Genomic DNA, 15,264 nt, shown 5'->3' with positions numbered 1-15,264 from the left:
AAGTACCGTGTGCATAAAGACCACATCTCGGACTATATAGTAAAAATTCAAATGGAAGCACAGTACGAAGTTGAAACTTTTAACTAGCAAAAATTATTGCTTCACAGCTTGTGCAACATATATCTGTAAAGCAACCTCAGATGAACTGACTCATGGTGTGTCCTTATATTCTAAGAATTTTTAAAACTAGTGCTATACTAAAAACACAAAATAATAAATGCTTTTTGTAGAGTAGACACATAAAGTCCTTTATTTTGTTGTTTACAGTAGAAAAGTAAAGTGCATTAGGATTGTGTTATATCATTCAAAGTTGCTTGATTTGGTTCGACTCGGAGATTTTAATTTTGTAAGCAAATCTGAAGTGAAGATGTCTGGGTAGTGTTGAAATTGCAAAACAGCCTCAGAAATTTGTATCTTAGTTTAAAGTTTTGTGTTCTATAGGCAGAAATAATTTGAGTTCCATGGTCCGTCCTAGACGGTTCTCTTTGGGCCTCTTTCTTCGTAACGGCGTTAGCCTTCTGTATGCCTTATGGTCTATTGATAGACAAAGTCAGAAAAATGTTCAGGCGCAAAGTTTTCCTTCCACATCTTTGGGAGCAACCACGATAGTGAAAATCGTGAATTTGGCTTTCGAAGACAATATTCGGGAGACGGAACTGACTCTTCCATTGTACTTGGCCGAACCACCGAAGTTGCTGAATCTTGGTGAGGCTTGTTTGTTGGATATTAAGCCACTCAAGGAGTTTAACGTTGGAGATTCAGTCAAAGTAGGTGATCCTGGTGGTGTGGTACTACGGGATCACATAGTTTCAAACGCTGCATTTAGTCCGTTCATCCATGCTTAGCACATAGTCTTTATGCATTTATGATCATTCCATAAGAACTACTTGCTTCGAGGACCTCGTTGACAACGGGTTGTTATCCTCAGGCGTCTCAGCCATTTCGTCAATGTCGTCGGCATTGGCTAGCTTGTCTTTCAGAACACTCTGTTTGTTCGCCGTAAGTTGTTTTCACCAGCGATAATAACTATGCGAGGAAGATGTTAAAGAGAACTAAGGACAAGATGCATCCTTGGAGGACTCCTGTGGATGTAAGGAAGCTTTCAGTTAAGCTTTCAGTGGAGCCATCACTAGTTATAACACGGCTCCTATACTTGGAGTACATTTCATGGACAGCGCAATAGTGCTGTCTAAGTAAAGAGTTATGTGGGCACAATGTAATATTTTTTTTTTCTGACCAAGGCACTAAAATAGAAGGAGTTGTCCTACAAACTTCAAAAGCAGCTCATTTTATTCGAAATTGAAAGTTTTGAAGTCCTTCTAAGAGTCAAAAGTGATTAGCGGGCAGAAAGCCCCCCGTCCTCTACGCCCACTATTTCTCCAAACATATCCAATAAAAATTTTTAGATAATCATTTTGTTGGGATAACAGCCCACTGCAGCCCTCAAGGCAAGGGCTGTAAGTAATATTAGTTGTCCATTATTAACAAATAAGGTTTTTATGAAAGGGTAGGTCGTATATACTTCGGAGAGGGCTCATTCAAATGGAAATTAGAAGTTCTATTGCCTTTTTTTAAGAGCAAAAAATGATCGGAGGACAACTAGCCCCCCCCCTCCCCCATGCATTCTTTTCGCCGAATGCATTCGATATAATTTTTTAGATAACCATTTTGTTCAAAATAGGGCAAAGAACATATAGCAATGTCTCTATTATTGACACAACCCCTAAATCCCAGAGGCAAGGGATGTGAGTTATGCCCCAGGGGCGTATAAGATTTTTATGGAATGGCTGGCCGTATAAACTTCGGATTGGGCTCATTTTATTGGAAATTAGAATTTCTAGTGCCTTTTTAAGAATGAAAAGTAATTGGAGGCCAAACAGCCCTTCCTCCTGCACGCCAATCGTTCCCCAAAAATCATCCAATCAAAAATTTAAGACAACTAAATTGTTCAGAATTGTTGAAAGATCCTGATATTATGCCTTTGGGGAAGTCAATCCCCATCCCCCTCCCACCCCCTACAGGCACAGGACAAGTGCTGTAAGTTAGGCAATTTTTTAATTGTTTACGTATAGTATTTGTTATTGAGAAAGGTGGGCATGTTTGACCTTCACTTTCCAAAAAGACGAAGGGCAATCAGGTGAGCCTTTCGGAGAATGTTGAGGGAGTGTTGAACTAAATCAAAACACGTTATGTGCATACGGGCTGTCAAAAGGGCGTAACTCAGGAATGACTGGGTATTTTAATTTTGGAACTTTCCGAAAATGATGTGGGATATAATTAATTGACCAAAAAGGTAACATTTGCACGCTACTACTGCTACAGCTGTCACCACTACTACTGTTACCACTACAACTACTACCACTAAAACTACTGCTTCTGTAACGAGTAATTACTAAGGCTAAGGATATCGAAATGAACATCTGAGTAAACGTCGAGAGGAAAGTTGAACTAAATCAAAACATACTATATGCATACAAATTGTTGATACAGGCGTATTGGCGATATTTTTGGAACGACTTGTCATATCAAGATGAAACTTTTGGTACATCATGAGCGTGATGTTCAGCTGACCAAAGGTAACATTCACCTGCTACTAGTGCTATTAATACTGCTACTACTACTGCTAGTACAACACTGTTACTGCTACTACTGCTCCTACTACTACCACTACTGCTATGATACTAGTACTATTATGGTTACGCGTATAATGGTGAAATTTTGCAGAATATTGAGGCGTAATTTGAACTAAATCAAAACACTGTGTCTGTAAATTGTCAAAAGGGCGTATATCAAGAACGGATTTGGGTGTGAAGCTGGAACTTTCAGAGAATGCTTCAAGGGGAAGATCAATTGACCAAAAGGTAATATATGGATGCTACTATTAATACTACTATCACCGCTACTACTCCAACTACTACATCCATTGAAAATACTTGTAATGCTAAGAGTATTAAGATGGGCATGGCGTCAAAAGCGGGTCAAAAAGTTAAGTAAGCAATATTTTTGAAACGGCTTAACATAACAAGGTGAAACTTCTGGTGTATAATGAGGGGGATGTTCAACTTTCCAAAAGGCAACATGTACTTGCTACTACTGCGTAAATACTGCTGTTACTGCTGTTACTTCTACTGCTAATACAACACTACTACTGCTCCTACTTCTCCTACTGCCACCACTACTACTATGATACTAGTACTACTAAGGCTAAGTATACAAAGGTGTAGATTTTAAAAAACATTGGGGTTTACTTTGAATTAAATCAAAAGATAATATTTGCATCCAGATTGTCAAAAAGGTGTATCTCAAGAATAGATTTGGGTATTAAATTGGAACTTTTAGAGAATGCTTAAAGCTGAAGATCAATCGACAAAAAGGCAATATGTGCACGCTACTACTAATACTACTACCACTGCTAAATTTACTACTACTACTCCAATTACCACTCATATTGAAACTAGGAGTAAGACTAAGAGCATTAAGATGAAAATCGCAAAAGTATATCACGAAAATTACAATATGCCTTCTCAAGACCAAAACATAATTTGTACACTACTGAAAACAAAATACATTAAAAATTATTAAGATTTTTAAGGGCAAAATATCAGTATATGCATATTAAACTTTTCTTGTTTTTTGTTTTGTAATTTCTGTTCCTTTTGGATTTATTTTATTTTATTGATGGTGATTTGTGGTAGTTTTACCCTTGGAAGATTTTTGACTTTATTTCTCCTAATTTTTAGTTTAATGAAGCTCTACTTGTCTTTGAAAAACATATTTTGTGGAAAAGGTTTTTAAAGTTATTTTTGATAATGTTGACTAATTTTCATGGAATACCATGATAGAGCAGAATATCCCGCAGATCCATTATCCAGATAAGATGTTTAAAGTCAATGAAGAGCTGGTACTGGCCGTTTTCGAATTCCAGATATTTCTCTAAAATCTGGCTTACAGTGAAAATTTGGTCAGTGGCCGATCCTCTGGGGTAGAAACTAGCTTGGTATTCTTTGATGACTGAGGAAGACACAGCGGATCAGACACTCTGATCCGCTGAAACATAATACGGGTGAGGATTTTGGCAGGTTTACTTGTCAGGCTAATAGGACAGTAAACCTTTCTCTTCCTAAAAGAATATCCTTTTTTTGTGAGTATTTCAGGTTTTCAGTAAAGAGATGGTTTTTAAAACTTGTAGAATTAGGACAATACCATGAGTCGGTTTATTTGAAATACTTCACAAGTAAATATTGTATAAGATGCAAAACAATAGCTTTGTTCATTTTAAGCTTGAACTTCACTTTTTGTTTTCATTTGAAAGACTTTATATATAAACCTAGTTTTGGTTCGTTGCTATTTTTTTTTCAAAGTACAAAAAAACCTAACAAAAAGATTTTAGTAATCTAGGTGGTGATACGAAAATGATTCAACGCCAGTTGTTACTAAATTAGAACATTAAGTGTAGGCTGTACTGTATCTTTTACGCAAGACAAGGTTCACTTACTTAGTATATAGCATCAGGAACACTTTTACACAAAATGCAGCTTACTTTGTGTTTCTCTTCCTGAATCTCCTATACAAACTTTCATCACGATCTTGGACTCCAATTCTTCCAAAATGTATAATTTTACTGTTGACTGTTATGTGATAACTTCTTTACCAGACACCTACAGATGGGGAATAGCAAATTTTTAAAGCGGCAAAAATTGGCATAATCTATAAAAAAAACGAAAAAGAAAGAATATCTTGCGATCATCGTGCATTCAATATCTATCTCTTATCTAAACAATGGCTTTTGAGACAAATCTGCTTCTATATTTTAAAAAAAGCAATAGAGCCGGGTGAATGGAATTTCTGGACCTAGCTCAAGTATAAATTCCTTAAAATCTATGAAAGTTTCATTAATATTGCTCAACTGCTTTCCTAAAAATATTAACCAGACTTAGTCCGAAAAGAAATTCGTTTACTCTGGGCTCTTATAAAGGGATGTACTTTAAAGAACGGATCATTGTGTCCATTTTATCAGAGTATTTTCTTTGTTATAACCTAACCGTCTCCATTTGTGACGGAAATGTTATTTATATTTAGAAAGAGCAATGAACTGGGAATTGAATGCTATGTTTATTTCTTGCCTGTTTCTTCATGGAATTTCCCATCTTTACCCCTCCTCCCCCCAAGAGTCACTTTTACACCTCTACTAATGCCAAAATATAGGAAACTCTTTGAACTCGGATCTATATTATAAAGTCAAAGTGTGACCAGTTAATTGAGGTACAGTATCCCTTGTAGGGTGTGGGGTCGAAGTAAATACTTCAGAAAAATAAAACCTAAATTAAGAATATTGCCCGATGAGCGTGTAGGAGGGACAATTATGTAGGAGGGACAATATTGTAACGAAAAACTTAATATTTTTCAAACAGGAGGGCTGGGTATAATATTTATATATTCCAGCTTGGAAATAGTTTTGGATCGATTGGCTATCCCAGAATTTCCACTTGCTGCGATTCTGGCCTTATTTGGCCGAAGTTGTTGTTTGTGACTGAAAATGGCCCTTCGTTGTGGCATGATCTCTTTTTGAACTAGAAGCTTTTCCTTGCCCTTGTATTAATAAAAGACCTTTTAATTTCTGTTAGAAAGAGGTTCATCGTGATTACCCAAAACCTCTGAATTTGTTCGATCCCCTCTGGGAAAAAATGTTGATTTTTGTTAGAAAGAGGCTCGTCGCTATTACCCAACACCTCTGATTTCGTTCGATCACCTCCGGAAAAAAACAACTAATTTCGGTCAGAAAGAGGCTCATCGTGATTACCCAAAACCTCTGATATTGTTTGATCCCCTCTGGTAAAAAAGAGTTAGCTTCTGTTAGAAAGAGGCTCATTGTGATTATCGAAAACCTCTGATTTTGTTCGATCCCCTCTGGGAAAAAGAAGAAAAGAGGAGACACAACGAGTGTTTTACTCATGGTGAAATACGATTCCGATCGATTTTCAAGATGTGAAGCCTTAGGTTAAGGGTTTTGTACAATGAATAGTTGATTAGCTGTATGGATTAACTTGCATTCAAACATTTTGGCCAAAGTTGATGTGTCATAAAATGGAAGAAAACTACCGTTTGCTGTTGCACGATATCTTAATTTACTTCAAAAAGGCGCTATAAATTCTGATATCAGTTGAAATGAGCCGTATACTAATAATAAACTACAACTGGTTTGGCATTTAATCACCCCTGGGGAAAAAATGGAAAAAAAGACCCACATCAGTGCTACCCAAGCCAGAATATAATTTTCCTTGTTTCCTCAAGGCGGATGACCGTAAATTTTCAGTGAAGGGTTTTCTGACAATGACTATGTCAATAGCGTTTTTTTTCTTCAACTGGACCTTGTTTCAAGGGATTTCAGGCTCTTTTGTCAAGTTTCCTCAATGATTTCTTATCGTAATTACAACTTGTAAATAATGATAGAAAATATTTGTCTCCAGTCAGTCTCTTTAAAAATGTGCTTTTAAACTTCAGCTATTTGGGGCGTAATTGGCTTTTTATTAGATTGCAGCTACTGCTAATACCAAGATTATATACGCTATGCTCCAAATATTGCTTTTTCTCGGTCTTTATCTACTGGTCACATTTGCGTATTTACTTCCTTGGAGGCTAGGTAGAGTGGCAACAAAAGTGACTTAATTGCTTGGGACCTTGGTCTTAATGACTCTTTGAAGTAGCCATAAATTATCCTTCTGCATATTTTTATTTGTTTAAATCTGAAAAAAGATTTTGGACGATGTGCTGCAAAAATCTATTTTTCTCTCGTTTAAGATTGAGAAAAAGCTGAAAGAAAACCTGATTAATATTTTCATGAAGTCAAGTTGTTTAAGCAGTGTCTAATTGTAGGCTACATGATTTTGATTACCAATAGATTAAGAAAGCCTTACATTGAGGAATTCAGTTCATAAAATGTAACAATATTTGGTATGTTTTCTATTTAAACCTGCTTCTGATTCCTAGTTTCCCCTTTTTTCTGACCCCTCTCCCGCACTCGATCACATGCTTTATAAACCTCTCGATTCCTATTTCTGTTTACGGTTGCTTTTTGTGTCTCTGTTTTTCTGTTTGAATATATTTCTTCTTGAGCTCGTCCATTCTTCTCACTGTCTTTGCAATCCTATCGAACCTATATGATTAAAAAAAACACCCATTTGCACGCTTGTTTGTTCACGCTCATATTATAGAAAAAGAAAATAGCTTTTGTTTAAGTCATGAAAAGGGGAATGTCAAAATTCAGGGAAAAGTTTATAATATATGTTAAAAGTGAAGGTTTTTTGTTTTGTCAACTCTGTTGTATTACTGTACTAATATGGTTATGTGACTTATAGTGAAATTTTCTTTTTTAACTTTTTTCTGTTTTTTTTTTAGAGTAACCAGAAGCCTGAGATTTATGCTTGGGAAGAAGGACGTCTGGAATTGAAATTCACGCTGAAGCAGCACACTAGAACCGTTACAGGGCTTTCATGGCATCGATTTGATCCATCCCTATTGGCAACTTGTTCTGTGGACGCTTTCGTTCATGTGTGGGATATTAGAGAGCCGCGAAAGCCCAGTCTTTCAGTTCAGTCAATCGGTAAATATTTCATTTTCTGGGTCCCAAAGCAATTTACAATCAAAACAGTATAACAAAATTTCGACTGTGGAAAATTTGTTAAACTTTTTTTTTCCTTTTCGGGAGAAAAAAAAAGAGACAGAGGGATTTTTTCGGGAGGGAGGTTACAAAAGAACGTATCAAAATTTGTTTCAAAGTCGGACAAACATTTGGGAGGGGGGGGGGGTCAAACCCCCACCCCCTGGATATGGCTTTGATCACAGCAGACATCCACCCGACAACAACACAAGAGAGTTCGAAAAGAAAAACAATTGAAAGATAAACAGTAAATATTCAGTAGGTAGGAGATTTTATTTTTATTTTTTTTAATTTTTTTTTACAATACGAACCGAAAGATCAGAATCAAAAGTCGACTCATAGTGGTTCCATGCAGCAGCTAAACTATTCTATACAGGAGATCAGCAAGAAGAACAGTTACTCCTAGGTCTACAACTGAATTAACCAATATCAATAAGAACAAAAAAAATCTGGGTTACTCCGAAAAATTGAACCTTTGGTACCCCGACTTCATTTTAGTGGTTTATAGATACTGACACAAGTTCACCTTCATCAATATACTGAACGTTCTCGGTTAAATATGATAGCTTTATAGACTTGTTGGAGCAGGTATACAAAAAAATGACATTTATGATTTAAAATCATATTGAAAATCGTATCGAATACTTTCCTTTTTTCCTTAGCTTGTTTTTCACCCTTAGCTGCGAAAAATATGGTTTTTAGATCTGGAAAATGGGTTTTTATTGGTTAATTCATTTGGTGTATATCCCCACAGAGCCAAATTAAAATCGAGCATAGCGGAATTATTGGACTGATCATATTGCGCCGATGTTGGTTGCCAGAATGATAATAATGATAGATTTTAGTGCTTTTCATTCTAAGTAGTTCATTCTGAGTAATTGAGGCTATGTAAACCAAAAATATTGCACAAATTACAGAATTTTTTTTTTTTTTTTTTTTTTTTTATTACAAAATTCACGGCGCCAGGTAATTCAAAGTAACTGATATGCCGAGATTCATTTAACTATTTCAATGGCCTCGAGGTTTTAAATGTCTATTTAAACTTCTTTTGAATGTGTCGATAGAGGGATTTGCAGGGATAATATCCCTAGGAAGATCATTCCAGATAAAAGTTCAACGACGGAGGAAGCTGTTCCTCAAGTACTCGGTTTTCGGCGTATCCTCCTTTAGATAATTGGACCAAGCTGTGTGCCTTTGTGTCTGCCTTGTCGGCTGGAAAAAGGGGGGCACAATTCGAGAGCTCATCTGAGGGAGGCGAATTCATGTACTTGTAGAAAAGAGCCATCGACGCTACATCAAACCTTTCATTTAGAGGCTGGAACAATTCTTGTGTAGAGCCCGCCCTATTTACCCTATTCTAGATCTTCTGAAGTGGTGCCAACAGCGTTTTGGGAGCCCCAGCAAATAGCGGACATCCATATTCAGCTATGGGTCTGATGCAAGACTGTTAGAGTGGGATGATCGAGCTTGATGGAAGAAGGTTTTTGCAGCGAAGAGTAACTCCCAGCTTTCTTGCGCAGGAGGCTTTCATCCAATCAAGGTTGTTGTTCCAAGAGAGATCGGTGGAGAAATGAATCACCAGTAGACAAAGTTCGTCGGCTCACTTTATAGCTTCATTTTTGAAGATGAAACTGCGGTGTTCACGTGGCACCTTTGATCGGATAATTAGAAGGTCCTTTGTTTTCGATGCATTGAAGTTGATAATCCATGCATCAGACCACTTTTCAATTTTCAAAAGATCCATCTGCAGGGAAAGGGAGGCTTGTGTTGGGTCTTCGTGTTCAGGGACGGCTGAGTGTGTCGTGGTATCATCGGCAAAGTGATGCAGAGGGTTTGCGAGGTTGTCTCCCATGTCGTTTATGTAGATAAGGAAGAGCGTAGGTCCCAAGACACTGCCCTGGGTTACCCCTGCTTTCACTGGATATTCACGGTAAATAAACCCGTCAAGAACAACCCGCAGTGAACGATCGGAAAGAAAGCTCTCAATCACTTTTAACAGACATCCACGAACACCATACACATAGAGTTTCTTTAGCAGGCCACGGTGCTATACTCTGTCAATGCTTTCGCAATGTTGAAGGATAGTAGCCTGATGTCGCATCCCATTGCCAGTAGTTCTATCCACTCCTTATACTGGGCCACTAGGCAGTCTAATGTTGAGCGTTTCCGGCGGAATCCATATTGGCGATCGCCTAGAAGGTCATTTGATTCCAGGTACTGAAGAAGTGTTTTATTGGAGACGCTCTCGTAGACTTTGCCAACACAGGAGAGAAGGCTAATAGGCTTGTAGGAGGCCACGCTCGTTAGATCGCCTTCTGGCTTTAGAGCGGACTTCCATGTTCGTGGGAAGGTTCCGGAGCAAAAGCACAACCGGAAAAGCAATGACAAGGGTCCAGCTAGTTCGGCACTGCAGGATTTGAGGACAACATTTGGTATGTTGTCAGGACCCTTGGCTTTGGTCACATCTAGATGCTGCAGAATGCGAAGGATCTTGGGAGCAGAAAAATTCACGCGTTCCAGGACAGTGTCGGTTCGGTCGGAGAATTTTGGCACTTCTCTACAGTCATCGTCTAGATTCGAGAATTCGGCAAAAGCCTTAGCAAGAGCTTCAGCCTTTGCCTGTGGATCTTGTACCACTGTCCCGTTACTCTGGAGAGAAATATTTGTGTGCTTTATCGCTCGCCTAAGGAATCGTTTTAGGCTTTCCATTCTTACAAAGCATACATCACTCACAAGATCTGTACTCACCAGTAATCTCTCATTAAACCTGCTGTCTGCAAACATTCTTTTGACAACTCACTCAATCTTTCTAACTCACATCATATGACCCGCACTCTCATTTACACCTCCACACATTGGGCAAAAGTTTAATTGCCTCCTGCACTCGCCTTGACACTGTAACTGTGAACAGTGACTGGTGCTATTCACAGTCTGAATCATTTACGGCCAGAACTAAATCACATTGATATATCCTATACATTTCCTACAAGACCTCTCTAAATGTCACCGGGTATAACGAAATCTTGTCTTTTTGCAATACAAATTCTGTAAACGTAAAGTTTCGTGAAATGGAGATTCGAAGCTACAAGATCTTATGAATTCACATGGTTATATTTATCTCTTATTAATTTTACTCATTTTTGTTCCAGTCGGTACATCACAAGTGCAGTGGAATAAGTGCCAAGGCAATATATTTGCCACCACTCAAGACAATGTAATACAAGTTTGGGATCAAAGATCACCTGCTATGCCCGTACAGTATATCACAGCACATCTTTCAAAGGTAAGTTCTACTAAGAAATCAAGATTTTTATGCCAATGTTGAAGCAAAAGATTAAAGATAAGGGAGATACCACCAACTTGATGTTCCCCAGCGGACGTTGAGCCTATTTCCAGAAAAGTTACTTTCACACGTTTTTAAATTATATATCCGCGCCAGTGGGGGGATAGAGAGGGTTGCCCTCCCAGATTGGTAAGACGTATCCCCCTCATTGGAGAATCTGAAAATTTGCATGTAGAAAATCTGTGTTTTGCTTTATCCCTTCGCTAAAACCATCCTAGTGGTTTGAGGATGAAAATCTGTCTCAATTATTATAAACAACTTGACAAAGAGCCAGATTTCTGCGTAGGCCTATATTCTAATACCCCGGTAGTAAGATTTTACCACATATCACCATGCATTCCGCCACAAATCATTTTGACGAACTTGAAGCTTTGGTATGGATGATTTTACATAAAACGTTATGCATGGGAAATTGCACTCACAAATATAATAGGCCCATAATGGTTTTCATTCAAGGCTTTTTCTTGACAGAAAATGACACTCAGAGGCGATTTTTTCCACATTAGATGTGACTAACATTGTGACTAACATTGTGGAACCCACAAAACAAGACAAAACCATTACATAAATATACGATGCAAGTTTTTGTAATGACTTATAAAAACAGTGATCCCTTGTCCCGTGTCAAGTACGAGTGCTGCCACTTTTTGCGATGACAAAAAAGAACTTAAGCATGACAGTTTTGGCAACCGCTTAAAAGTACAATGACCCAAAAAGTGATGACCAAATTGTCTGGATGCGAAAAGATGTTTTATCGGTTCAGTTTTATGTAGGTGCAATTTTTTTGTGCAATATGTAGGTGCAATTGTTGTGTGTAGGTGCAATATGTTTTATCGGTTCAGTTTTATATAGGTGCAATTGTTTTTGTGCAATATGTAGGCGCAATTGTTGTGTGAAGGTGCAATACGTTTTATTGGTTCAGTTTTATGTAGGTGCAATTGTTTTTGTGCAATATGTAGGTGCAATTGTTTTGTGTAGCTGCAATATGTTTTATCGGTTCAGTTTTATGTAGGTGCAATTGTTTTTGTGCGTGTAAGTTGCCATGATAAGCAACTATTGTAAAGTGGTTTTTGGAGCAAAATTTGTTTTTTCTCGGGATGGGTGGGGGGGGGGAGATTTTCTGTCATTATAAACCAGATACTTACTAAGAGGTTGTCTCTGGGTCCAGCCAGTCTTGAATATTGTAAAATGTTTACAATTTTTCTCGTCTTATATTTTTCATATAACTGGTATGTTTTTCAGGTACTTTAAATTTGGGTCATTCCCCCTAAAATAAATTACTTCTAATGTGATAGTCGCAATTTTCTTTGGATGGAATTTTATATGTGTCATTTTCTCTGTCCATCATTGTGGAACTTTGCAAATATTGGTAATTCATAAATATTTCATCACAGAGTCTTATTGTCCAAACCAGAGCCAAAATACAAGAAAATTGTTATGTCCAAGGCCGTATCCTGGATTTTTTTTTCGGATGGGGTTTTACTAAAAATAAAAATTTCGGGGGGGGGGGGTACACAAAAAAAAACCTCAAAAAACACATACAAAATTTTTATATCCATTTTTGTAACGTTTTTACGAGTCAGACAAACATTTGGGGGGGAGGCGTAACCCCCCTAACCCCCCCCCCTCTGGGTACAACCTTGGTTGTGTCTCCATTTTTTCATCCCCATACCCTTAGGTAGTATTAGATTGCTATATTTATGTAATGCCTCAGGCATATTGCTCTTGGCCTAGACTTCAGGTCTCGGACTTGGAACTTTTTTGCAAATGGTTTCAAAGCAAGTAGGACATGGCACTTTATTTTTTTCAGCAGTGAATTACTCCCCCCATCATCAATCAAAACAACAACTGTAAAACAAGAATGTCGTTTCAAGCTACGAAAATGATCTCGAGAACCAGAAAGAGCTGAAGAAAAGAGTGAAGAAGAACGATCGAAGCTTGCGGAAAAGCAGAAGAAGAAAAGCAGAAACAGAAAAGCAAAGTCTCGCTGAATTTGTTTTTACAACAAGCGAACAATAGATGCTCTTGAAAAGTCATTCCAAGATAAAAAAAATAAGCCACTGGGTACAAGGAGCAAGCTGCTGACAAGATTTTAAAGAAGCCAGAAATTGATTTAAAATGGGTATTGATAAGAAAAACCTGATTGAAATTCAGCTCGCGCAAACCATGTTGGATGGGTCACTTTTATTGCACACCGATCAGAGAAAGGAATCAGCAGCTCCTGAAAGCACTTAGGTACTTATATTCAGAAATAAAGGCAGTTACCGATGTTGCCCATTTCTTTCCGCAAGATGATGACGCTACATTGCCGACGGTCCTGGTTTCAGATTTATGAGAAACTGGTTTGAATATGGAGTATGATAATGTGAGTTTTATATGGCAAACTACGGCTGAAGGTCCCTATTGGTCCTTTTTTCGGTGTCTGGAAGGTTCCCTTTTCCGCCCAAAAAAAGTCCTTAAAGTCACTATTTTTGACTCCTTGAACCTGTGGCAGCCCTGTAATAGTAAAATATTGTACTGGCATGCTAAGAAATAGAGAGGAAGTAGTCAGTCTGGGCTTGTCCTAGGGAAAGCTAGGAACGGTGCCTCAATTAATGATGAGGGAAGTGTTAAAGGGAGATGGGCAGTACATTTTGAGAGGGCGTTGAGCTATAGTTTATAAACATTTTGAAAGGTTTTTAAGAGCATTTTAAGATGGTGTAGTCGAGTGAAGGATTTTCGACAGTTTTGGATTGAAAGAAGATTTATTTTATGAGAAGGGGTTAAAGACAGTAATAAAACGGTTAAAAACAAAAGGGCCTCAGGCGCTGATCATGTAGTAAAATTGTTTTTTAATTATGCGTGCAACGAACTTGAAATTAAATTAAGAAGAGTATACACATGATTTTTGATAAAGGAGAAGTAATTATTGATTTTAGGAATACGAGAAACAGATAAAAGTAGGTATGATGATTAAAGAGGGATTCTCTTAAGTTCTATTGGAAGCCAAGTACTTTGCATGATGATACTTGTTAGAATGTAGATGAAGATGCTGTAGACTTGCTTTTGACGAAGTTTTAAGAGAAAAGGGGAGAGGATGTTTCAATAAAATTCTTTCTCTTATTAATATTTGAGAGGTTTCTGAATCATTTGATGCCTTTAGTCATCAGTTCTGTACAGTGTGAGCAAGCATTGGATTTAGCTGAAATGAAAGCTTTAGAGAAGGTCCTGTCCTCATATGGTATACCATATAAGTCCACTAAAATGACTTGTGATATGTGCGAGAATAATTTTGATGCGATTAAGATTGGAAGTGAGGCTAGGAGTTGGGCTGGTGAGGGCTCAAGTGTTAAGTCGGGCTATGTTCTATCCCTGTCTTTATGGTTTATATATATACATATATATATATATATATATATATATATATATATATATATATATATATATATATATATATATATATATATATATATATATATATATATATATATATATATATATATATATATATATATATATATATATATATATATATATATATATATATATATATATATATAATCAGTCCTAAGGAACATGGCAAACCCTCTGGGAGTACACGGAATGACATGGGAAGGTAAAACTCCCTTTGACTAAGATTATGCAGGTGATTTTAGTGTTCCTGGCAAAAATTTTGAAAAAAAGAAATATATTTAAGAGGTTTTGAAAGTTCAGGGTGCGAGTCTGTGCGTGAAAATTTTAATTTGTGCGAGAAAACTAAGTCGCTAAGGCTGTTAATAAATGTGGGTGGAAATTGGATGTTAGGTTACGAGATAATTGGTCAAGTGGATAGTGGATGCGCTGAAGAGGTAAATAGTAGAATAGTCAAGGGGCATGGTGTTTGTGTCACAGCTAAAACAAGTTTGGAAGAATAGGAAGATAGATCTGCTATCTAAGATTAGAATATTGGAATCCGCGTTGATGACAGTGCTAAAATGTGGGTCTTGAATATGGACACTTCGGATGGCTCGGGAGTATCTTTGAGGTCCTTTCGAGAGTAATTCTCTAAGGGTAGTCTTAGGTACCGGGTGTCAAACGATAGAATCACGAAAAAATTTGATTCGATCCCTTTTTTAGGGCTTTAATGAAAGAAAGGTTAAGATGGGTTGACCGTGTTTAACGGACGAAGGATGATAGATTGCTAAAAATGGTAAAGTTTATAGCTTCTTTTATTAGAGGTAAAAAAAAAATGTCTCTTAAAACTAACAACACCTTTTCTGATTACCAGAAAAAAATTTGACAGTGT

The 15,264-nt window shown here is 37.3% G+C and overlaps 1 protein-coding gene across 7 annotated transcripts in view; it reads left to right on the top strand.

Moving 5' to 3' along the window:
• The window catches only part of Wdr59 (WD repeat domain 59), a 162,613-nt gene that overhangs the window by 33,121 nt on the left and 114,228 nt on the right, over nucleotides 1–15,264 (top strand). For all 7 annotated transcript variants that reach the window (XM_089100170.1, XM_089100169.1, XM_089100168.1 and 4 more), the window contains 2 exons: nucleotides 7,396–7,600; nucleotides 10,807–10,940. In XM_089100170.1, the coding sequence (XP_088956296.1) occupies nucleotides 7,396–7,600; nucleotides 10,807–10,940 (339 nt within the window). The remainder of the gene's footprint in view (nucleotides 1–7,395; nucleotides 7,601–10,806; nucleotides 10,941–15,264) is intronic.

Source organism: Artemia sp. Qi Xiang Cuo, chromosome 14, assembly GCF_049724085.1.
Source record: "Artemia sp. Qi Xiang Cuo chromosome 14, ASM4972408v1, whole genome shotgun sequence".
Taxonomy (NCBI): domain Eukaryota; kingdom Metazoa; phylum Arthropoda; class Branchiopoda; order Anostraca; family Artemiidae; genus Artemia; species Artemia sp. Qi Xiang Cuo.
This window is presented reverse-complemented; position numbering and strand designations above follow the sequence as displayed.